General features: G+C 40.6%; 1 protein-coding gene across 2 annotated transcripts in view; it reads left to right on the top strand.

The window, feature by feature from the left end:
- Positions 1-8,955, top strand: part of LOC133546847 (adhesion G protein-coupled receptor G3-like) — a 36,021-nt gene extending 27,066 nt beyond the window's left edge. For both annotated transcript variants that reach the window (XM_061892690.1, XM_061892686.1), the window contains exons 11-13: positions 3,430-3,532; positions 7,961-8,259; positions 8,342-8,955. In XM_061892690.1, coding sequence (XP_061748674.1) covers positions 3,430-3,532; positions 7,961-8,259; positions 8,342-8,457 — 518 coding nt within the window. In that variant the 3' untranslated portion in view covers positions 8,458-8,955. The remainder of the gene's footprint in view (positions 1-3,429; positions 3,533-7,960; positions 8,260-8,341) is intronic.
- Positions 8,956-26,446: the final 17,491 nt, after the last annotated feature.

Below are 26,446 nucleotides of genomic sequence, written 5' to 3'. Positions count from 1 at the left end.
GCTCAGGAACACTTCACAAAACCACTGTCAGTAACGACCTAATACCCTATTTCCTTGAATTGCCGCCGGGGCGCTAATTTATTTAAAACCTCTTTCCACTCCCGCGCTTACCAAAGGCATGCGGTAAAGGTAAGCATGCGCTAATTATTTTAAAACCTCTACTCACTCCGGCACTTACCAAAGGCATGCGGTAAAAATTTGAGTGTGATGTAAGGATACCATCATGAAAAGCACGTTTTATATAAAAAACCTTATTATGGTCTTACCTTTACTTATAAATGAAGTCCGTGCGCAGCTCCTTCTGATCAAAAGCATGGATAACTTGTTTTCTAGAAGTCTTCCCTATCTTTCTTCAGTTTGAAAAGTCTCTCTGTCTCGATGGAGATCTTCCTTTATTACATCCTGCTTCAATTGAAAGTCCAATTTAGAAAACGGCTCTCAGACCAACATTTCCCAACAAGCTATTGCAAGGAATTTAGGAATTTTACCATCTACGGTCCGTAAAATCATCAAAAAGTTCAGAGAATCTGGAGAAATCACTGCACGTAAGAGATGATGTTACGGACCTTTGATCCCTCATACAGTACTGCATCAGAAACCGACATCAGTGTGTAAAGGATATCACCACATGGGCTCAGGAACACTTCACAAAACCACAGTCAGTAACGACCTTATACCCTATTTCCTTGAATTGCCGCCGGGGCGCTAATTTACTTAAAACCTCTTTCCACTCCCGCGCTTACCAAAGGCATGCGGTAAAGGTAAGCATGCGCTAATTATTTTAAAACCTCTTCTCACTCCGGCACTTACCAAAGGCATGCAGTAAAAATTTGAGTGTGATGTAAGGATACCATCATGAAAAGAACATTTAATAAAAAAAACATTATTACGGTCTTACCTTTACTTATAAATGAAGTCCGTGCGCAGCTCCTTCTGATCAAAAGCATCGATAACTTGTTTTCTAGAAGTCTTTCTTATCTTTCTTCAGTTTGAAAAGTCTCTCTGTCTCGATGGAGATCTTCCTTTATTACCTCCTGCTTCGATTGAAAGTCCAGTTTAGAAAACTGCTATCAGACCAACATTTCCCAACAAGCTATTGCAAGGAATTTAGGAATTTTACCATCTACGGTCCGTAAAATCATCAAAAAGTTCAGAGAATCTGGAGAAATCACTGCACGTAAGAGATGATGTTACGGACCTTTGATCCCTCATACGGTACTGCATCAGAAACCGACATCAGTGTGTAAAGGATATCACCACATGGGCTCAGGAACACTTCACAAAACCACAGTCAGTAACGACCTTATACCCTATTTCCTTGAATTGCCGCCGGGGCGCTAATTTATTTAAAACCTCTTTCCACTCCCGCGCTTACCAAAGGCATGCGGTAAAGGTAAGCATGCGCTAATTATTTCAAAACCTCTACTCACTCCAGCACTTACCAAAGGCATGCGGTAAAAATTTGAGTGTGATGTAAGGATACCATCATGAAAAGCACATTTAATATAAAAAACATTATTATGGTCTTACCTTTACTTATAAATGAAGTCCGTGCGCAGCTCCTTCTGATCAAAAGCATGGATAACTTGTTTTCTAGAAGTCTTCCCTATCTTTCTTCAGTTTGAAAAGTCTCTCTGTCTCGATGGAGATCTTCCTTTATTACATCCTGCTTCAATTGAAAGTCCAATTTAGAAAACTGCTATCAGACCAACATTTCCCAACAAGCTATGGCAAGGAATTTAGGAATTTTACCATCTACGGTCCGTAAAATCATCAAAAAGTTCAGAGAATCTGGAGAAATCACTGCACGTAAGAGATGATGTTACGGACCTTTGATCCCTCAGACGGTACTGCATCAAAAACCGACATCAGTGTGTAAAGGATATCACCACATGGGCTCAGGAACACTTTATAAAACCACTGTCAGTAACTACAGTTGGTCGCTACATCTGTAAATGCAAGTTAAAACTCTACCATGCAAAGCCAAACCCATTTATCAACAACGTCCAGAGACGCCGCCGCCTTGGCTGGGCCCGAGCTCACCTAAGATGGACTGATGCAAAGTGGAAAGGGGTTCTGTGGTCTGACGAGTCCACATTTCGAATTATATTTTGAAACAGAGGACACGGTGTCATCCAGAACAGAGGAAAATAACAATTCGGATTGTTCTAGGCGCAAAGTGTAAAAGCCAGCATGTGTGATGGTATGGGGGTGCATTAGTGCCCAAGGCATGGGTAACTTACACATCTGTGAAGGCACCATTAATGCTGAAAGGTCCGTACAGGTTTTGGAACAACATATGTTGTCATCCAAGCAACGTTATCATGGACGCCCCTGCTTATTTCAGCAAGACAGTGCCAAGCCACATTCAGCACGTGTTACAACAGTGTGGCTTTGTAAAAAAAAGAGTGCGGGTACTTTCCTGGCCCGCCTGCAGTCCAGACCTGTCTCCCATGGAAAATGTGTGGCGCATTATGAAGCGTAAAATAGGACAGCGGAGACCCCGGACTGTTGAAGGACTGAAGCTCTACATAAAACAAGAATGGGAAAGAATTCCACTTTCAAAGCTTCAACAATTAGTTTCCTCAGTTCCCAAATGTTTATTGAGTGTTGTTAAAAGAAAAGGTGATGTAACACAGTGGTGAACATGCCCTTTCCCAACTACTTTGGCACGTGTTGCAGCCATGAAATTCTAAGTTAATTATTATTTGCAAGAAAAAAACAAAGCTTATGAGTTTGAACATCAAATATGTTGTCTTTGTAGCATATTCAACTGAATATGAGTTGAAAAGGATTTTCAAATAATTGTATTCTGTTTATATTTACATCTAACACAATTTCCCAACTCTTATGGAAACAGGGTTTGTGTGTATATATATATATATATATATATATACACACAAACCCTGTATATATATATATATATATATATATATATATATATATATATATATATATATATATATATATATATACTGTATATATTTCAAAGTGGAATATTGATGTTAAATAGGTCAATAATTCATAACATTGATTTTGATTCATTATTATGTTTCAGACAGTTTTAAAAAACAACAACATTGTAACTCTTGTTACAGTTCTCCTGATTCATTTTTTATTCCACTTTTTAAGGTTTTTTTTTTCGTGTAAGTATTTTCTAAATGTGCTGTAGGCCCCAAATGGCCCCCGGGCAACAGTTTAAACACTCCTGTTTTAAACAATAGAACACTGCTAACCTCAAGGTCAAGGTGGATTAATTTATGTAGCACAATTCTAAAAGAGACTACTGCCTCAAAGTGCTGTGCAGATTAAAACAGAAAGGTCAATAAATACACAAAATTGTAGTCAAACGCAGACAAAACATGTCCAAGCGCCATATATGATGTGGTGATATCCTACACAAACCAAGCATGTGGTCCTCCCCATCAGGTCTGCCCACGCTGGTCTCTCTGGTCTGTGCCGTCTTCCAAGTCTACGGCAAGTACCAGCTGCAGTTTCCAGACGCCAACAATCAAACCTTTACGCTGCAGATGTGAGTACTGACCTGTTTTATTATCAACCCTCTGGAATGGACTTGTGTTGTCTTTAAGTTGAAGTGGAGTGGTACTTGTATACTTACAAGGATGCACAAAGTTGAGTGACGCAGACACGTTTGTTCCTGGACTTTTTGGATGTGTGAGTGATATGCGGATTTAATTATGTGATACTTATTTTGACAAATGTGTATTTGTATTGTTGAATGACTATTACCTATGTGCAGCTTGTGTGCTTAGCTGTTGTGTAGCTGCGAGCTCCTCGTAGCTTATAGCATATTTACCTTTTGTAAATGACTTTAGTAAAATAGAAGCAATGGTGTGCGTATTGGAGCACATTTAGATGCTAAGTGGCTGGCCGTCTTTTCTGCAAGCCAATATCCTTCGATTCTGTTTTTTGTTTGCTGGTATCGGACCAATATCTGATATCGTGAGCAGGCTACCATTAAAGCACAAGGTTTTTGAGCTCATTTTGCGACCGTTTACCCTAATGTCATAAAACCTGGTATGTGACACTCCTTACTCTGTTGGCATGCTAACTTTAGCATGCTAACATTAAAGTGCTAACTTTTTCAGCTAATTTGACAGTTCCCCCGCCCCTGCCATACACCTTAGAGTCATACAACTTGGTATGTGACACACACTAACGGTTAGCATGCCAACGTTAGCCTTTTATAACATGCTAACATTATCATGCAAACTTTTTGAGCTGGTTTTGCAACCGTTTACACCATGCTAACATTAGCATGCAAACTTTTTGATCTAGTTTTTCAACCGTTTACACCAGAGTCTTATAAGTTGGTATGTGACACTTGATAACTGTTAGCATGCAAACGATAGCATCTTTTTTTTTTTTTGCATCTAATTTCATCTAATTTCACACCTTTTTTCTTTACTTTTGCACCTGGGGATAGGTTGATTGGCAACACTAAATGGTCCCGAGTGTGTGAATGTGAGTGTGAATGTTGTCTGTCTATCTGTGTTAGCCCTGTGATGAGGTGGCGACTTGTCTGGGGTGTACGCCGCCTTCCGCCCGATTGTAGCTGAGATAGGCACCAGTGACCCCAAAGGGAATAAGTGGTAGAAAATGCATGAACAGATGGATGTATACATATGTGTGTATATATATATATATATATATATATATATATATATATATATATATATATATATATATATATATATATATATATATACATATATATATATATACATATATATATATATATATGCATACATATATATATATATATATGCATACATATATATATACATATATATATATGTATGTATATATATATAAATACTAACACATATACACACTTATATAATGTATATATACACACAGATATATGTGCAGTATATACATACACACATGTATATATTTGTGTATGTATATATATTTTTATGTTTTTTGGATTAATTGATACTTTTATTAGTAGATTGCACAGTGTATGTATGTACTGTATATATGTATATTTATACAGTACATACATATATGTATATATATATATATATATATATACACACACATATACACACTTATATACTGTATATACACACACACATACATATATGTTTATATATTTATATATACATATATGTATGTATATATTTGTGTATATATATATGTATATATATATATAAAAACCCATATACACACTTATATACTGTATGTACACAGACACATATATATATAAAGTATATATACATATATATACACACATACATATATATTTGTGTGCAGGTATATATATATATGTACTTTATATACATACATATATATGTATGTATGTATATAGATATATATATATATACCTACATACATACATATATATATATATATGTATGTATTTATATATACATACATACATACATATATATATATATATATATATATATATATATATATATATATATATATATATATATATATATATATATACAGTATATATATATATATATATATATATCAATGTTTATTTATATAGCCCCAAATCACAAATGTCTCAAAGGACTGCACAAATCATTACGACTACAACATCCTCGGAAGAACCCACCAAAGGGCAAGGAAAACTCACACCCAGTGGGCAGGGAGAATTCACATCCAGTGGGACGCCAGTGACAATGCTGACTATGAGAAACATATATATATATATATATATATATATATATATATATATATGTATGTTTGTATGTATGTATATATGTGTGGGAAAAAGTCACAAGACTACTACATCTCTACAAAACTGTTCATGAGGGGTTCCCTCAATCATCAGGAAATTATACATATATATATATATATATATATATATATATATATATAATTATTTTTTTATTTTTTTATTATTTTGAATTAGAATAAAAACACATTTCCCATGTGAATAAGACAGTGTTGTTCCAGAGTTCCAGGTCATTAACTTGACCGGTGTCTCACCTTCCCTTTATTTCAAAAATCCTTGAAAAAATTGTTGCGGAGCAGTTAAATGAACACTTAGCGTCTAACAATCTATGTGAAACCTTTCAATCCGGTTTCAGGGCAAATCACTCCACGGAGACAGCCCTCGCAAAAATGACTAATGATCTATTGCTAACGATGGATTCTGATGCGTCATCTATGTTGCTGCTCCTCGATCTTAGCGCTGCTTTCGATACCGTCGATCATAATATTTTATTAGAACGTATCAAAACACGAATTGGTATGTCAGACTTAGCCCTGTCTTGGTTTAACTCTTAGCTTACTGATAGGATGCAGTGTGTCTCCCATAACAATGTGACCTCGGACTACGTTAAGGTAACGTGTGGAGTTCCCCAGGGTTCGGTCCTTGGCCCTGCACTCTTCAGCATCTACATGCTGCCGCTAGGTGACATCATACGCAAATACGGTATTAGCTTTCACTGTTATGCTGATTACACCCAACTCTACATGCCCCTAAAGCTGACCAACACGCCGGATTGTAGTCAGCTGGAGGCGTGTCTTAATGAAATTAAACAATGGATGTCCGCTAACTTTTTGCAACTCAACGCCAAAAAAACGGAAATGCTGATTATCGGTCCTGCTAGACACCGAACTCTATTTAATAATACAACTCTAACATTTGACAACTAAATAATTAAACAAGGCGACACGGTAAAGAATCTGGGTATTATCTTCCACCCAACTCTCTCCTTTGAGGCACACATTAAAAGCGTTACTAAAACGGCCTTCTTTCATCTCCGTAACATCGCTAAAATTCGCTCCATTCTGTCCACTAAAGACGCTGAGATCATTACCCATGCGTTTGTTACGTCTCGCCTCGACTACTGTAACGTATTATTTTCGGGTCTCCCCATGTCTAGCATTAAAAGATTACAGTTGGTACAAAATGCGGCTGCTAGACTTTTGACAAGAACAAGAAAGTTTGATCACATTACGCCTGTACTGTATATACCTTTATATACATATATACATACATATATACCTATACTGTATATACCTTTATATACATATATACATACATATATACCTGTACTGGCTCACCTGCACTGGCTTCCTGTGCACTTAAGATGTGACTTTAAGGTTTTACTACTTACGTATAAAATACTACACGGTCTAGCTCCATCTTATCTTGCCGATTGTATTGTACCATATGTCCCGGCAAGAAATCTGCGTTCAAAGGACTCCGGCTTATTAGTGATTCCCAAAGCCCAAAAAAAGTCTGCGGGCTATAGAGCATTTTCCGTTCGGGCTCCAGTACTCTGGAATGCCCTCCCGGTAACAGTTCGCGATGCCACCTCAGTAGAAGCATTTAAGTCTCACCTTAAAACTCATTTGTATACTCTAGCCTTTAAATAGACTCCCTTTTTAGACCAGTTGATCTGCCGTTTCTTTTCTTTTTCTTCTATGTCCCACTCTCCCCTGTGGAGGGGGTCCGGTCCGATCCGGTGGCCATGTACTGCTCGCCTGTGTATCGGCTGGGGACATCTCTGCGCTGCTGGTCCGCCTATGCTTGGGATGGTTTCCTGCTGGCTCCGCTGTGAACGGGACTCTCGCTGCTGTGTCTTGGATCCTCCTTGGACTGGACTCTCGCGACTGTATTGTATCCATTGTGGATTGAACTTTCGAAGTATCCTGTTAGATTCGCTCGACATCCATTGCTTTCCTCCTCTCTAAGGTTCTCATAGTCATCATTGTCACCAATGTCCCACTGGGTGTGACTTTTCCTTGCCCCTATGTGGGCCTACCGAGGATGTCGTGGTGGTTTGTGCAGCCCTTTGAGACACTAGTGATTTAGGGCTATATAAGTAAACATTGATTGATTGATTGATTTAGATGATATGTGGATGTTGACTTAATAGTTGACATCCCATGGACCTGCACATGTGAAACACACACAAATGTCATTATTGGGTTGAAAAGTGATGTTTGCATGTTGGATGTTGGCCAGATGCTGGATGAGGAGCGAGTGGGCTCCCATCAAGACGGTGATCCTGGTCACCTCGGTGGTCTTCCCCAGCCTGGTGGTCCTCTTCAACTCCTGCATGCTGGCCCTGGTGCTCTTCAAGCTGCGCACCGGCGGCGGCGGCTGGCAGAAGAAGGCCAAAGGTGGCGGTGGCCGCCTGTGGAAGGACAGCGTGAGCGTGCTGGGCCTCAGCTGCCTGCTGGGACTCCCTTGGGGCCTGCTGAGCGCCACCTACGTGTCGCTGGCCGGCATCTACCTCTTCACCGCCCTCAACTCGATGCAAGGTGGGCCACGCCTCTCACACACCTCTCTCTCTCTCTCTTTCTCTACTTCTCACTCACTTCTCTCTCTCTCTCTCTCTTCAAGGTGTCTTTGTCTTCTTGTGGTCTTTGGCTCTCACCTGCAAGTCTTCGTCTGACACGTCCTCATCTTCAGGTGACACTTCCTCTCAGAGGATCATCACCACCTCCTTCAACAACTGACACCTACTTCACACACACACACAAAATAAATAAAAAATATATATACATATTTAAAAAAATATATATATATATTTATGGAATATACAGATGGGACGTTTCATGAGAGCAGAGTGTGTATGTGAGTAAGTTCTTGTATACCTGCCTTTCTTGAAACACCAAGAAGGAAAAGTATCTTCCATATGAGGAGGTGTGAAGAAGTGATGACATAAATGATGGCCCCAATATCATTGCATCTAATAGACAATGTTTCATTTGCACCCCTGCTGGTCAAAATGAGGGTGGTCCCAAAAAGGAGGGATTTTTCACATTGACTGTGTGTCGCTTTTAAAAATGCTCCCCCTCTGGCCAACATATGAAATAACAAGTGTGTGTATGAAATTGAAATGCGCCCCCTTTGGCCAAAATTAATACAAAAAATAAAAATAAATATGTATTGAGACATACTATAATAACGTGAACTAAATAATGAACATTAAAAAATAAAATGAACTAAAAGCAGTCTTTCTCATAATGTGTCGACTTTTTTCGTATAAAATTGGGAACGATTTCTTATACTCTCTCTGTTTTTCAATCCAATCCACTTTATTTATATAGCACATTTAAACAACAATAACGTTTCCAAAGTGCTGCACAGCCATGTTAAAAACAATATTATGCTCCACCAATGACTGAATAAAACAAAAAATGAATAAAAATAAAACCAATAAAAACAATATAAAAACAAATATGATTAAAAACTATTTTAAAGGGTAAAATCAATTAAAACAGTAAAATAAAAATAAAAGTGTATAAAAAACACAGAGGACAACAGAGGACAGAGGACCACACAACTCACGTAGTGTTAAAAGCCAAAGAATAAAAGTGGGTCTTAAGACGAGACTTAAAAGAGTCCACTGTGGAGTGTTTTTGTAATATTGCCAAATTTTCTCGTAACATTTTTACTTTTTTATCTAAAATTATTACTTTTTAATGTAAAATGGTGACATTTGTCATATAAAATTCTGACATTTATTACAATATTGCCAATTCTTTTGTTGTTCTTGTAAAAAAGTGACATTTTTTGAGTAAAATCACGACGTTTGTCGTCATTTTGCTAAGTAAAAATCCGACTATTATGATAAGGTTGCCAAAATTTTAAAGTTTTCTTATAAAATTGTGACTTTTGCCGAGGAAAATGACAACTCTTTTCATAAAATGGCCGAAATATTAAGCGTTTCTTGTAAAATTGCAACTGTTATTGAGTAAAATTCCAATTTGTATTAAAATATTGCACAAATGTGGGGTTTTTCTTGCAAAATTGTGACCTTTTTCTTCTGAAACTCAAACTAATTTTTCACAACAAACTTTTTTATATTTGTATAGTATTTATATATTATTCATGTTGTAAATACACTTGTTTGTATATCTAGAAAGGCTGCTCCTAAAGAGGGAGGCCTTTTTTCTCAGGTCTCAAGAAGGTGATAAATACAAGAAAGTGTGTGTGTGTGTGTGTGTGTGTGTGTGTGTGTGTGTGTGTGTGTGTGTGTGTGTGTGTGTGTGTGTGTGTGTGTGTGTGTGTGCGTGCGCGCGCGCGCGCGCGTGCGTGCGCGCGCGCGCGCGCGCGCCTTTAAAAGGCGGCGCCTGTTGCAAAGTTCCATAGCTGTAGTCTCCTTTTCCAAGTTGAGTGAAGGTAAGAATTTTTAATACCCATAAGAAAATAACAAAAGCAAACATAAAGCAGTCGTGCAGATAAACGTTCTCAACATAGATTTATCTTCAAGCACTGAGGAATGCTCGAGTGAAACATAAATGGGCAGTAGTTTTATTGACAGCAGGTGTGAACCGCTGCCAATCAACAAAAAGAGAAAACCAACAGTGCTCGTGAATAAAACAGGAAATACAACAAAGTAAGAGCACTGAACAGGAAGTCAATACAAAAACGCGAAAAACTAACAGAAATAAAGTGACAGATTGTCACACAGATGATAATAATAATAATACATTTTATTTGGTGTAGCGCTTTTCAGAGTACTCAAAGACGCTTTACAGGGTAAAAAATTAAAATATAAAAAAGTAATACAAAATACTGTAAATATAAAAGCAGTGCATTGTAAAATACTGGACAAGACAGGACATAAGAGGACACAGACCACTAATCAGCGGTTAACAGCAGATCTGAAGAGGTGTATTTTGAGAAGACTTTTGAAGGTCTGAGCAGTCAGATGTGGTCCCTCCAGCTGCCATTTAAAGAACCCTGACCTAAACCCAATATTTGTTACTTTATTTGATTAATTCCACCTGTTTTGTTGTCTTCTTCCAAACATGCCGCGTGAACTTGTGAAGTGTGTTGACGTCCACATCTATTTGCGATATCGCGTAGGACATGACAGCTGTGGTATAATTGATATCATCTGCATCCACGTCCCTGTATTGTCCTCCCCGTGATGAACAGGCGTCCTGAAACAAGGTCCTCACACGCGTCAGCAGCCTTTATTGTGCGTCTTAAATCATCGTGCCGCTGCTGAGTCAGCACTTTGTCTGACGGGTGCTGCTGCCTCACCAGCGGCCCTAAAGGAGCATCACAACAAAACTCTGCTCGCTCCTTTTCCCGCCGGACGCCAGGGATTTGGCGTCCAAGCGATGTCGCCGTGCCGCCACTCTCGGTCATTTCCAGTTGTTCTGCATGACGGACTTCAACGTTGTCCTTCTCGTATCCCAAAGTACTTAGTGAAGAGAGTGAAAACTACAACCGGGGGTCCAAACTGTTTCCACCGAGGGGCACACAATGAATAATGAACGGCGGGGCGCCATTTTCATATTTTTCATTTGAAAAACAATACAATATAAACTTAGATTTAATCATCAAAGTGTTAAAAGTCAGATTATTTTTATTTATTTATTATTATTTAATGTATTTATTATTTTTAAATATATTAACTGATTAAAAAAAATGTTTAATGCACAATTGTATAATCGTTAAAGCTTTTTGCAGTTGAGAGACGTTTCATGAGAGCAGAGTGAGTGTGTGTGTGTTAAAAGGCCAGATGTGGCCCTCAGGCCATATATTATATTATTATCTTAAAATATTATTTTTAATATATTATTATATATTACCAATATATTTCAATACTTTTCTAAATAAAGGGGACCACAAAGAATGTAATTGTTAGCTTTATTGTAACAAAAAATGTTAGTGTAGATCAAACATGTCACACCTATGGATCATGTTTTGTTTTGTCGTGTTATGTTTTTGTTTTCTGGACTCTTGTTCTGTTTTTGCACTTCCTGGTTTTGTTTGTTTCCATGCCAACCTCATTAGTTTTCACCTGTCACGTCCCTGTTCTCAGCCTCAGCTGTTTTCACTAATCATCACAGCTATTTAAGTCACTCTTTTTCTTGTCTTCGTCCTGGGATCTTCACACTCACATGCGCACGCACCCTAGCCATGCTGTTCCTCCTTCAAGTCCTTGTCCGTAGTTCCATGCCGTGTAAGTTTTTTGTTGTAGTTATGCCATTGTGCTAGTTTTGTTTATAGTTTATTATATTCATGCCATCGTGCTGTTTCTGTTCATAGTTCATTCATGCCATTGAGCAAGTGTTTTTGTTTCACGTTTGTACTGTTTAGCCAAGTTTCTTCCTCCATTGTGAGCGCTTTTTGTTGTTTATTTGTTTATTAAATAAACAACCATGTACTCACATCCACGCCTCGCTCGTGTTGATCCTCATCTGCATCGAAGAAACAATCCACGTCCAAGCCAAGTTATGACAAAACATGTTTATTATTGTCATTTAGTGCTTAAATAAAATGTTGAACATACTAGACAACTTGTCTTTTAGTAGTAAGTAAACAAACATAGACTCCTGCTGACGTATGCAGTAACATATTGTGTTATTTAATTTATACACCTATTATATTGTACACATTGTGAGGGACAAACTGTAAAAAATGGATTATTAATCTACTTGCTCATTTTCTGTTAATATCTGCTTATTTTCTGTTTGAACATGTTCTATCTACACTTCTGTTCAAATGTAATAATCACTTATTCTTCTCTTCTTTGATACTTGACATTAGTTTTGGATGATACCACACATTTAGGTGTGGATCCGATACCAAGTAGTTCCAGGATCATACATTGGGCATATTCAAAGTCCTCATGTGTCCACGGACATATTTACTGACTTCATAAACTTAATATGAATTTTAAAAAAGGAACAAATATTTTCTGACAATAAAAAAATATCAATGTTATCATAGTAGTATAAACTAGATGGTATCATTACAGTGGATGTCCGGTGTAGGTCTACCCATGGACCCATGATGCTAGCTTCCTGTTAGCGGTGAGCTATTGTATCCTCCTATGGTGCGGAGTGGAGCATGTTTAGCTATTATTTGTCCTCCAGTGATAATGTTACTTTTTTGTTGCCAGGATTAGTGATTTAGAAGTAGCTACAACACTGGCTGCCATGTAGTCGGTGTTATAACTTCACCTTTATCCGGACTTTTTACACCACAGTGTGTCCATTCTCTCTTTTCTGTCTACCCACTGTGTCTGCTTGTAAGTACTCTGTGTGTGTGCGCTGCCCAACATGCTCCATCTCTGCTCTCACAAGCAGCAATGTCGCCGTCATGCCTGCCTTAGTGATACCTCTCAAATATAGTACTATTTTTGTATCAATAGTACTGCGATACTACAAACCCAGTTTCCATATGAGTTGGGAAATTGTGTTAGATGTAAATATAAACAGAATACAATGATTTGCAAATCCTTTTCAAGCCATATTCAGTTGAATATGCTACAAAGACAACATATTTGATGTTCAAACTGATTAAAAAAAAATTTGTTTGCAAATAATAATTAACTTGCGTCACTCAACTTTGTGCATCCTTGTAAGTATACAAGTACCACTCCACTTCAACTTAAAGACAACACAAGTCCATTCCAGAGGGTTGATAATAAAACAGGTCTGTACTCACATCTGCAGCGTAAAAGTTTGATTGTTGGCGTCTGGAAACTGCAGCTGGTACTTGCCGTAGACTTGGAAGACGGCACAGACCAGAGAGACCAGCGTGGGCAGACCTGATGGGGAGGACCACACGCTTTGTTTGTGTAGGATATCACCACATCATATATGGTGCTTGGACATGTTTTGTCTGCGTTTGACTACAAACTTGTGTATTTATTGACCTTTCTGTTTTAATCTGCACAGCACTCTGAGGCAGTAGTCTCTTTTAGAATTGTGCTACATAAATCAATCCACCTTGACCTTGAGGTTAGCAGTGTTCTATTGTTTAAAACAGGGGTGTCCAAACTGTCGCCCGGGGGCCATTTGGGGCCCACAGCACATTTAGAAAATACTTAAACAAAAAAAAAAAACATAAAAAAAGTGGAATAACAAATCAATCAGGAGAACTGTAACAAAAGTTACAATGTTGTTGTTTTTTAAAACTGTCTCAAACATAATAATGAATCAAAATCAATGTTATGAATTACTGACCTATTTAACATCAAATATTCCACTTTGAAATATATACAGTATATTGTGTTAGATGTAAATATAAACAGAATACAATGATTTGAAAATAATTTTCAAGCCATATTCAGTTGAATATGCTACAAAGACAACATATTTGATGTTCAAACTGATTAAAAAAAAATTTGTTTGCAAATAATAATTAACTTAGAATGTCATGGCTGCAACACTTGCCAAAGTAGTTGGGAAAGGGCATGTTCACCACTGTGTTACATCACCTTTTCTTCTAACAACACTCAATAAACGTTTGGGAACTGAGGAAACTAATTGTTGAAGCTTTGAAAGTGGAATTCTTTCCCATTCTTGTTTTATGTAGAGCTTCAGTCCTTCAACAGTCCGGGGTCTCCGCTGTCCTATTTTACGCTTCATAATGTGCCACACATTTTCCATGGGAGACAGGTCTGGACTGCAGGCGGGCCAGGAAAGTACCCGCGCTCTTTTTTGTAACACGTGCTGAATGTGGCTTGGCATTGTCTTGCTGAAATAAGCAGGGGCGTCCATGGAAAAGACGGCGCTTAGATGGCAGCATATGTTGTTCCAAAACCTGTATGTACCTTTCAGCATTAATGGTGCCTTCACAGATGTGTAAGTTACCCATGCCTTGGGCACTAATGCACCCCCATACCATCACACATGCTGGCTTTTACACTTTGTGTCAAACAGTCCTGATGGTTCGCTTCCGCTTTGGACACAATGTCGAATATTTCCAAAAACATTTTGAAATGTGGACAGAACACTTTTCCACTTTGCATCAGTCCATCTTAGATGATCTCGGGCCCAGAGAAGCCGGCGGCGTTTCTGGATGTTGTTGATAAATGGCTTTCGCTTTGCATAGAAGAGTTTTAACTTGCACTTACAGATGTAGCGACCAACTGTATTTCGTGACAGTGGTTTTCTGAAGTGTTCCTGAGCCCATGTGGTGATATCCTTTAGGGATGTGGGTTTTTGATACAGTGCCGTCTGAGGGATGGAAGGTCACGGTCATTCAATGTTGGTTTCCGGCCATGCCGCTTACGTGGAGTGATTTCTCCAGAGTCTCTGAACCTTTTGATGATATTATGGAGCGTAGATGTTGAAATCCCTAAATTTCTTGCAATGTCACTTTGAGAAAGGTTGTTCTTAAACTGTTTGACTATTTGCTCACACAGTTGTGGACAAAGGAGTGTACCTCGCCCCATCCTTTCTTGTGAAAGACTGAGCATTTTTTGGGAAGCTGCTTTTATTGTTGTGATCCGGCTTCCGGATCACACATCTCTAGCATGTTTGTCTTTTTTGTATTGTCCTACTATGTTTTGATCATGTTTTGGACTCTACCGATCCCGTTTGTTAGCGCACTTCCTTGTTTTGTATTGTCACCATGGCAACCTAAGTATGCCTCCTGCACGGACTCATTACGCACACCTGTTTTGAATTATTTGTGTTGTATTTAAGACCTCCTCCACCGACTTTTCGACTCGCTAGTCCACTACCTCCAGTGCGCCCTCCACCACCGGTGTTCAAGCCTAGTCCCAGTCCTGGTCCGACTTCTGGCCAACGTTGTAGATCAACTCGTAGACTGAGTCGTAGTCCGAGTCCTAGCCCAAGTCCTTGCTCAAGTCATTCTCTTAATGGTAGTCCAAGTCCCGGTCCCAGTTACGTACCTTCGTGTAGTCTTGATCGTAGTCCGTGTCCTAATTCCCCTCGTGGTCTTAGTCCTCACAGTAACCCTAGTCCTTGCCCAAATTCTTGTCCGAGCCCCAGTGTCACTGTAAGTCCTAGTCTTTGTCCAAGTCCTTGCCCGAGCACCAGTATGATTGTAAGTCCCAGTCCTTGCCCTAGGTTGACCTCAAGTCCTAGTTCCTGCCCAAGCCCTGGTTCGACTGTAAGTCCTGGTCCTTGCCCAAGTCCTTATAAAAGCACTAGTTTGATTGTAAGTACTGGTCCTCACACAAGTCCTTGCCCAAGTCCTAGTGTTAGTCTAAATCCTCATAGTAGTCCTAGTCCTCCTCTCTGCCAGTCTCTTAGTGCTCCTCGGCTGACGCCGACACCTGCTCCTCGGCTGACGCCGACACCTGCTCCTCGGCTGACGCCGACACCTGCTCCTCGGCTGACGCCGACACCTGCTCCTCGGCTGACGCCGACACCTGCTCCTCGGCTGACGCCGACACCTGCTCCTCGGCTGACGCCGACACCTGCTCCTCGGCTGACGCCGACACCTGCTCCTCGGCTGACGCCGACACCTGCTCCTCGGCTGACGCCGACACCTGCTCCTCGGCTGACGCCGACACCTGCTCCTCGGCTGACGCCGACACCTGCTCCTCGGCTGACGCCGACACCTGCTCCCAGTCTGGTTCTCACACCAGCTCCCAGTCTGGTTCTCACACCAGCTCCCAGTCTGGTTCTCACACCAGCTCCCAGTCTGGTTCTCACACCAGCTCCCAGTCTGGTTCTCACACCAGCTCCCAGTCTGGTTCTCACACCAGCTCCCAGTCTGGTTCTCACACCAGCACAAACTCCAAGGCTGGAGCCCACTCCGGTACCAGCACCACGACAGGTACCGGTGCCAGCTCCGTGCCGCCAAGCACCGGTGCCAGCTCCGTGCCGCCAAGCACCGCCGACGACGGGGCTGGAGCCCACACCAGCGCCGACGACGGGGCTGGAGCCCACACCAGCGTCGACGACGGGGCTGGAGCCCACACCAGCACCACCGACGACTCCTGCGGCTCCCAGGCCGCCTCCGACGACTCCTGCGGCTCCCAGGCCGCCTCCGACGACTCCTGCGGCTCCCAGGCCGCCTCCGACGACTCCTGCGGCTGCAGCACCCGCATCATCCTCGCCAGCTGCACTCGGGCCTGCTTTGGCTGCAGTCCCCGCACCCTCGTCTGCTGCTTCCAAGCCTGCTGGGATTTCGGTGCTGAGGCGTCGTCCACCACGTCGACCACGGGCGTGGCCTCTGCGAGGTCATCCTCCTCGCCAGATACTCCCTCCTCCATGTCGGCCACGGATGTGGCCGTGCCCGGGTCGTCCGCCTCGCCGGGCACCTCATCCTGCGAGGCGGCCACTAATGTGGCCTTTTCGAGGTCGCCCGCCAAAACTTTTTCGGCAGCAGCGTTCCACCCGCCGCCGCCACATGATGTGTCCTCGGTGGATTCGGGGACATGCGATCTGGCGACCCTCCACCGTGGACTCCTTCCGCCCTCCCTTCGTTTGTGAACTTTCTGGTTTTGGGAGGGGGTTCTCTTTATTGCAGTTTTTTGGGGGCATCTGGGATCTGCCCCTTAAGGGGGGGGTAATGTTGTGATCCGGCTTCCGGATCACACATCTCTAGCATGTTTGTCTTTTTTGTATTGTCCTACTATGTTTTGATCATGTTTTGGACTCTACCGATCCCGTTTGTTAGCGCACTTCCTTGTTTTGTATTGTCACCATGGCAACCTAAGTATGCCTCCTGCACGGACTCATTACGCACACCTGTTTTGAATTATTTGTGTTGTATTTAAGACCACCTGCACCTTAGTTCCTCCTGGCTGTTTTGTTTGCTACTTGCAACACGCACGTTGGTTCTTATTTTTGTAATCACTATTGCTAAGTCTCGCCTTAGCTTTGCGTGCGCTCTGCACCTCTATTCCTGTACTCTGCTCTCGTTGCTAATTATTAGCATAGCTCTCCGTGCATTCGGCACGCCTTTTCTTTGCATTTTGTACCAGTATTATTTTTGTTTTTGTATTAAATCTAATCTTACCTGCAACTCCTGCCTGTCCTGGTCCTCTTGCATCCCTGGGGTAGCAACACGCATCCATTATGCCTCGCCATCGTGTCAGAAAACAGCCAGCACAACGCCGCCTCGCAGTGGACCACCAAAAGTCTTCCCTTCGCCAAGCCGCGAAGACTTTTTCCCCGGACAGCAGCGCGCAGACAACAGCCCAGTACTCTTCCCTGAGGTTTGGAAGTTTTGTTTTTTCTCCATATTCCAACCACTCTTCCGACTGGGCTGTAAGGCCAGGGCATACCTCCGGCCCACCGGTCCATCACGGTGACGTCATTTCGTCAACGCCCCCTGGTGGCTCAATACCACCCCCTGTCGATGATATTTTTTCTGAGGATTTTTATATTGTTGAGTCTTATTCTCAACCTGTTTCAAATATTGACTATGATTTTTTGGACTCTATAGACACAACTAAGTTCTATACAGATGTTATTTCTAGATGCAAACTAAGGCAACATGAGCTACCTACTTTTCTTCCTCCACCTGTGTTTCCCCCGGTCAAGCCACTAAGACCACCTGCTACCTTAGTTCCTCCTGGCTGTTTTGTTTGCTACTTGCAACACGCACGTTGGTTCTTATTTTTGTAATCACTATTGCTAAGTCTCGCCTTAGCTTTGCGTGCGCTCTGCACCTCTATTCCTGTACTCTGCTCTCGTTGCTAATTATTAGCATAGCTCTCCGTGCATTCGGCACGCCTTTTCTTTGCATTTTGTACCAGTATTATTTTTGTTTTTGTATTAAATCTAATCTTACCTGCAACTCCTGCCTGTCCTGGTCCTCTTGCATCCCTGGGGTAGCAACACGCATCCATTATGCCTCGCCATCGTGTCATTTATAGCCAATCATGGCACCCACCTGTTCCCAATTAGCCTGCACACCTGTGGGATGTTCCAAATAAGTGTTTTGATGAGCAATCCACAACTTTATCAGTATTTATTGCCACCTTTCCCAACTTTTTTGTCACGTGTTGCTAGCATCAAATTCTAAAGTTAATGATTATTTGCAAATCATTGTATTCTGTTTATATTTACATCTAACACAATTTCCCCACTCATAAAAGTGTTAAAATTTCATTTTTTTAATTGATCTATTTTACTTTCAACACTTAAGTCTGTGGATCAACTTCAGATCTAACAGTTCATGAAGTTTTTAGTATTTTCTCTTTTAGGGCAAACACACCAAATATGCAGTATTTTACCCTCAAAAATATGTCAAAGTGTATTATTTGATGCAGAGTCCACATTGCAACTGTTTCTTGTTACATTTCAGCGGTTGGCGCCTTTATTTCACTTTTTATGTTTTTTATTAGTATTTTAAAAATTTGCACGGCCTGTTAAACAATATAAGAACGCTCTGAAGTAAAAAAAAAAAAAATGCGAGACTGTGCACTATAAAATGAGCTAGAAAACATGTACCATATTTTCCAGACTTAGGGTGTGCCGCTTTATAAGCCCCGCCCACAACATTTTATATGCATTTTTTCGCAGATATAAACTTTGTGAAATGTGAGAATAATAATATCTAAGTTATCACAAAACGATGTCTTACATTGACTTCAACTCGCCAAAAGCTGTCTTTGAACCGACCAAGAAGAAGGCTTGTAAAATTGTGTAGGATGGGAAGCAACAGGAAGGTGTTCTCTTTCTTTAATGTATTGTAATCAATGGGAATATATTGTTTTGACCCAAGAACTACAAAGCAGAGAGGAAGCAGAGCCTGACCCCCCTCAAGACGACCTCTTCTTTGAAGTGTTTTACGACCTTTTCTTTGAACTGTTCTGTGGCCAAAGGCAGCAACTGTTTATGACCCCCGTTCCTTTAGAAACAGCCCTTGCCATGTAATCAGGGTAAGTCCAAAAATAAAAGGTGTACAATCTTTCGCCAGACCGTGGTGAGACTGTAGAAAGAGTACAGTCCAGATGTCGCTCCTCAACTGAGCCCAATTTAATTCTCTCTGTTTAATTCCTTGCTTCTTGTCTTGTTTAATAGATGTCATCCATGTTGGAACCTGACATGAAATGACTTATTTACACAGAAATATACTGTAAATGCTTATTTACATACCTTAATTTTTCCCAAACGGTGCCTGTAAAGAGGCAGTAAAACGGCTCTTCAAACAAAACACAAGTCATAGTCAAGCTAGCTCTCTAATCAGCTAAACAGACTCAATAAATCCACGGGGACATTTTTTTGAGTTTATCGAGGATACAAAAGTTAAATCTGCAAGCAGCGATGGACTGGACCAACTTTTGCTGGTGTTTCCTGCTTTTACCCACTCAACATATCTTTACCTGCACGTTACCTACCTTCCCTGCATCCTGGAGTCACACTGGTGCTTCTTTCTGTCACCCAGACAACATATCTTTACCTGCACATTACCTACCTACTCTGTATCCTGGAGTCAAACTGGTGCCTCCTTCTTTCACCCAGACAACATATCTTTACCCGCACATTACCTACCTTCTCTGCATTGTGTGGTCACGCTGCTGCTTCCTGCTTTCAAGCGGCCATCTTGAGACAGCAGCAGTGCAGCAGCATCAGCGCAGGAGTTCTTTGAAGGCTCGTAAAATCAAAACCGGAGCAGTTAGAAAAACTATTTGTGCAACTTTTAATCAGAAGGGTTCAATCTCTCTCCTGTGCGAGTTTGAAGCCGACACAACCAACGCGCTCAGAGGGTTAATGTTAGAAAAAAGGTGAAAAGTTTTTACAAAACTTTTGTTTTGAAGGGGTAATTGCCAGCTTCCTGTTGATTTTTGCTGAAGGATGTAAATGAATGAAATGTAGGTCTGAGTGAGACCTACATAGAGGTTTTTGTTTCATGTCTCTACGACATTCCTGGAGGAAGTTACAAGCAGTTTTGTCTGTGTTTTCTTCCCAAGAGCAGTTTTGTCTGTGTTTTTTTCCTAGGGGGCGCAAAAGCGCAATTTTGTGTTTTGTTTTGTTTTTTTGTTTTATTAGCTCGCAATTGTTGCCAGTCCTGATGTGTGTGTCCAGTTTGGTGAGTTTTGAAACATTTTAAGGTGGTCGAATTACAGCTCAGAGAGGCAAAAATGAAAAAATTTTTAGGAAACTTTTGTTTTAAAGGTTTTTTTTTTACAACTTCCTGTTGATTTTAGCTGTTGGATGTCAATGTATGAAACCCAGGTCTAAGTCAGACCTACATAGAGGTTTTTGTTTCATGTCTCTACGACATTCCTAGAGGAAGTTACAAGCAGTTTTGTTTGTGTTTTCTTCCCAAGAGCAGTTTTGTCTGTGTTTTATTCCTAGGGGGCGCTAGAGCACGAGTTTGTGTTTTTTTTTTTGTTAGATCGCAATTTTCACCAGTCCTGATGTTTGTGTCCATTTTGGTGAGTTTTGAAGCATTTTAAGGGGGTCAAATTACAGCTCAAAGAGGCAAAAATGAAAATTTTTAGGAAACTTTTGTTTTTAAGGGGGGTTTTTTTACAACTTCCTGTTGATTTTTGCTGTAAGATGTCAATGTATGAAACCCACGTCTAAGTCAGACCTACATAGAGGTTTTTATTTCATGTCTCTACGACATTCCTAGAGGAAGTTACAAGCAGTTTTGTCTGTGTTTTCTTCCCAAGAGCAGTTTTGTCTGTGTTTTATTCCTAGGGGGCGCTAGAGCGCAATTTTGTGTTTTTATTTTTTTAATTTTTATTAGATCGCAATTTTCACCAGTCCTGATGTGTGTGTCCAGTTTGGTGAGTTTTGAAGCATTTTAAGGGGGTCAAATTACGGCTCAAAGAGGAAAAAATAAAAAAAATTTAGGAAATTTTTGTTTTTAAGGGTTTTTTTTACAACTTCCTGTTGATTTTTGCTGTAGGATGTCAATGTATGAAACCCAGGTCTAAGTCAGACCTACATAGAGGTTTTTGTTTCATGTCTCTACGACATTCCTAACTGAAGTTACAAGCACTTTCGTCTGTTTTCTTCCCAACAGCAGTTTTGTCTGTTTTATTCCTAGGGGGCGCTAGAGCGCAATTTTGTGTTTTTTAAAAAAAATAAATAAATATTAGATCGCAATTTTCACCAGTCCTGATGTGTGTGTCCAGTTTGGTGAGTTTTAAAGCATTTTAAGGGGGTCAAATTACAGCTCAAAGAGGCAAAAATGAAATTTTTTTAGAAAACTTTTGTTTTTAAGTTTGTTTTTTTACAACTTCCTGTTGATTTTTGCTGAAGGGTGTCAGTGTATGAAACCCAGGTCTAAGTCAGACCTACATAGAGGTTTTTGTTTCATGTATCTACGACATTCCTAACGGAAGTTACAAGCAGTTTTGTCTGTTTTTTTTCCTAGGGGGCGCTAGAGCGCAATTTTGAGTTTTGGGGTTTGGTTTTCTTATTAGATGGCAATTTTTGTCAGTCCTGATGTGTGTGTCAAATTTGGTGAGTATTGAAGCATGTTAAGTGGGTCAAATTACAGCTCAAAACTACGGAATAATAATAAAGAAAGAAAGAATGAATAAAACATAAGATATTAAATAGGGTCCTCTGTCCCAAAGGGACATTCGGTCCCTAATAATACTAAAGTGTTAGCTTATTGGTTAATGCTAACAACACTAGCTTCCTTACACTCCTACAGACATCACACATGGGATGCTTTAGTAAGTAAGAATTGTTTTAGTTATATTGCAAAACTTACAAACGTTACTTGGAGTGATGACTGAAGGATACATAATAGTAAAAGCACAATGGACGGCCAAAAGACCGAATGGCACACCAAATTGGAAGAAAAAAAAAACACCTGATAAATGGAAGGACACTGCAGCAACTCCAGTGAGCTAATTCGTCCAAAAGATGGCCCCAAACTACAAACAAAATCACCCCTTAGGTGTTTTTTTTAATTTATTTTTTAATTAAGTTATTTTTATGATTGCATTTAGGGAAGACAAATCCACAAAATACCCACTCCGTCTTACCAGCTGCAGGGGTCAAAGTTAAGGGAAAAAGTATGTCAGAATAATTGTATCTAAGTTATCACACAACTTTGTGTTTCAATGAGTTCCCGGCGAGCAGACTAAAGCCGTCTTTGATCTCACCGATCAAAAGGCTTGTAAAACCCCACTGTGTAGGATGGGGAGCGACATGAGGGTGTCGGTTTCTTTGATGTATCGTAATCCACAGGAAGATTTTGTCTTGACCCGAGATCTACAAATCGGAGAGGAGGCAGGGCCTGACCCGCCTCCAGGCACCTTTTTTTTAAACAGTTTTGTGACCGAGGGTGACATCTGTTTACAAACTTTTCTTTGAACTCTTTTGTAACCAAAGGGGATGGCTGTTTATGACCCCCGCCCCTTTAGAAACAGCTGCTGCCATGTAATCAGGGAAAGTCCAAATAAAAGAGGAGGTTTACAATCGTTCGTCAGAGTGTGGGACGACATTGTACAAGAGTACAGTGTCTACGCGTTTCTCCTCAATTGAGCTAAATTGAATTCTGTCTCTGTTTGATTCCTTGCTGCTTGTCTTGTTTAATAGATGTCATCAGTGTTGGAACCTGACAAAGTAGAATTTATGGTAATTGTTTATACGGATCGTGTAGGATTGTTCTTTGCAGGAAACATCTCCAACTTCATGTGGCGAGGCCCCCTGGACCCCCAAAAGGGACCCCTTGGTATGTTTTTAATTCCTTTATTTTTTTTTAAACCTAAATGGGATCCCTGATTACAACCGATTGATTTAAAAAATGGTGCCGTGGTTGCGACGTAAACAAAAAAACGTATCGATCGCGCTTTTATGGTTTTCACAATGAGAGGATTTATTGTTGTCCGAGGACCTCACGCTCCCTCCCACTCCGCTCTGGAAATGGTCTTGTCTGTGCCGGTAATTTACTAAATGATTTAGTCGCTTTATGAGGGTGGTTGTTTGGTTTGAATGGGTGGGGGTGGGGGGGTGATGGGGGGGGTGAGGGTGATTGACCCGTGACAACAAAAGCACAAACTAAAAGGACGGGGGTCTCTACTGCTAACTATTTTCAGTACTTTGTGGGGATAATTGTTTCAGAATAAAAGCTCATTTTTTAGACCTAACATTTAACATAGCTGATAATAATAATAATAATAAAAACAAATTTTCCTACACTACCCACCATCATTTACCAGTGTGTGTGATTAATTGGTCACATGTCAGTCACTCTATGTTTTTAAGAGTAAATAAATATATTTGTATTTACAAATTGATGGATAACTTGCTTTGAATCAATGTAGCGTGTAGATATTGAAGTAAATATATAAGCTACTACTTTTTTCCTACCCTTTGACCCCCGCGCCTTATAGAACGGTGCGACTATTTTAGGGATTTCCCTCACTGACAGAAATGATGCTCATGGTTTTCCCCAAAAAAAAAGCCAAGCAAATACGGCGAATAGGTGTGTTATTGTTTGTGCTACGGTGCCATCTTTTAAACCAGGTGCTGCAGTGTCCTTCCATTTCCAATTCATTTTATCGTGGATTTCACCTTCATTTTTAGGTTGGCCCGCAGCATAATTCTGATGCCCTCCATGTCATTTTATGTGGTCTGCCAACTCATTTTACGTGTCCCGGCACATAATTTTGTTGTGGCCCACCATATCATTTTAATGTGCCTTGCCACATCATTTTTGCGTAGTCTGCTGATTCATTTTATTGTGGCCCGACACAAAAAAATGTTGTGACTTGTCGTTTAATTTTATCGTGGTCCACCGCTTCATTTTATATGTCCCGACACATAATTTTGTCGTGGCCTGCCATCTCATTTTAAGGTGCCACACCACATCATTTTTACGTAGTTCGCCGATTAATTTTATTTTGGTCCAACATACATTTCTCATGACCTGCTATTTCATTTTATTGCGGTACGTCACATCGTTTATTGTGGCCTGACAGATAATTTTGTTGTGGCCTGCCGTATCATTTCAACGTGCCACGCCACTTCATTTTTACGTGGTCCGCCATTTCATTTTATAGTGGCCCGACATGCAAATTTGTCACGACCTGTCCTGTCATTTCATTTCATTGTGGCCCAACATATACATTTGTTGCGACCTGCCATATAATTTTATGGTGGTACGCCACATAATTTACTTTGGCCTGACTCATATTTTTGTTGTGGCCTGCCGTATCATTTCAACGTGCCATGCCACATCATTTTTACGTGGTCCGCCATTTCATTTTATAGTGGCCCGACACAGAAATTTGTCACAACCTGTCCCGTCATTTCATTTTATTGTGGCCCAACTTATACATTTGTTGCGACCTGCCATATAATTTTATGGTGGTACGCCACATCATTTACATTGGCCTGACTCATATTTTTGTTGTGGCCTGCCGTATCATTTTAACGTGCCACGCCACATCATTTTTTACGTGGTCCGCCATTTCGTTTTATTGTGGCCCGACACAGAAATTTGTCACAACCTCTCCTGTCATTTCATTTTATTGTGGCCCAACTTATACATTTGTTGCGACCTGCCATATCATTTTATGGTGGTACGCCACATCATTTACATTGGCCTGACTCATATTCTTGTCGTGGCCCACCACTTCATTTTATTGTGCCCTGCCACATCAGTTTTATCCAGTCTGCCAAATCATTTTATTGTGGCTCAACATATAATTTTATGTGACCCGCCACAGAATTTTATAGTGGCCCACCATATCATTAGAGTAGCCTGCCACATAACTTTAGTAGCCTGCCAAATAACTTTTGTGGCCTGCTACATAAAATTGTACTGACCTGCCGTTTCGTTTTATTCTGGTACGCTATATAATTTTACTGTGGCCCAACACATACATTTGTTGTGACTTGTCATTTCATTTTATTGTGGCCCAACACATACATTTGTTGCGACCTGCCATATAATTTTATGGTGGTACGCCACATCATTTACATTGGCCTGACTCATATTCTTGTCGTGGCCCACCACTTCATTTTATTGTGCCCTGCCACGTCAGTTTTATCCAGTCTGCCAAATCATTTTATTGTGGCTCAACATATAATTTTATGTGACCCGCCACAGAATTTTATTGTGGCCCACCATATCATTAGAGTAGCCTGCCACATAACTTTAGTAGCCTGCCAAATAACTTTTGTGGCCTGCTACATAAAATTGTACTGACCTGCCGCTTCGTTTTATACTGGTACGCTATATAATTTTATTGTGGCCCAACACATACATTTGTTGTGACTTGTCATTTCATTTTATTGTGGCCCGACACATACATTTGTTGTGACTTGTCATTTCATTTTATTGTGGCCCAACACATCATTTTGTCATGACTTGCCATTTCATTTTATTATTGCCCATTGCATAATTTTGTCGTGACTTTTCATTTCGTTTAGTGTGGCCCGACACATAATTTTCTCATGACATGCCATTTCATTTTATTGTGGCCAGACACGTAATTTTGTTGTGACTTTTCATCTCATTTTATTCTGGCCGGACGCATCATTTTGTCATGCCTTACCATATAATTTTATTGTGGCCTGATACATATACAGTGGCCAGTGACAGGCTGGAAGTAAAAGAGCATTTTTGTGGATAAATGTGCTTGTTCTTCCAGTTTTTGACCGAAAATGTTTTACAACGTGGACGAGGAGGATGGTGAGGATGATGATGATGATGATGACAGAGGAAGAGGAGACACGCGCTCAGCACGTGTCGAGGAGTGGGCGGAGCCTCGTCGTCCTCCTCCTCCCGCCGCCTGCAGGACGCAGAGATGCGGCGAGAAGCAGGCCGGACATAGTCGCTAGAGGT

The sequence above is a fragment of the Nerophis ophidion genome, linkage group LG02 (genome assembly GCF_033978795.1).
Source record: "Nerophis ophidion isolate RoL-2023_Sa linkage group LG02, RoL_Noph_v1.0, whole genome shotgun sequence".
NCBI classification, from domain to species: Eukaryota; Metazoa; Chordata; class Actinopteri; order Syngnathiformes; family Syngnathidae; genus Nerophis; species Nerophis ophidion.
This window is presented reverse-complemented; position numbering and strand designations above follow the sequence as displayed.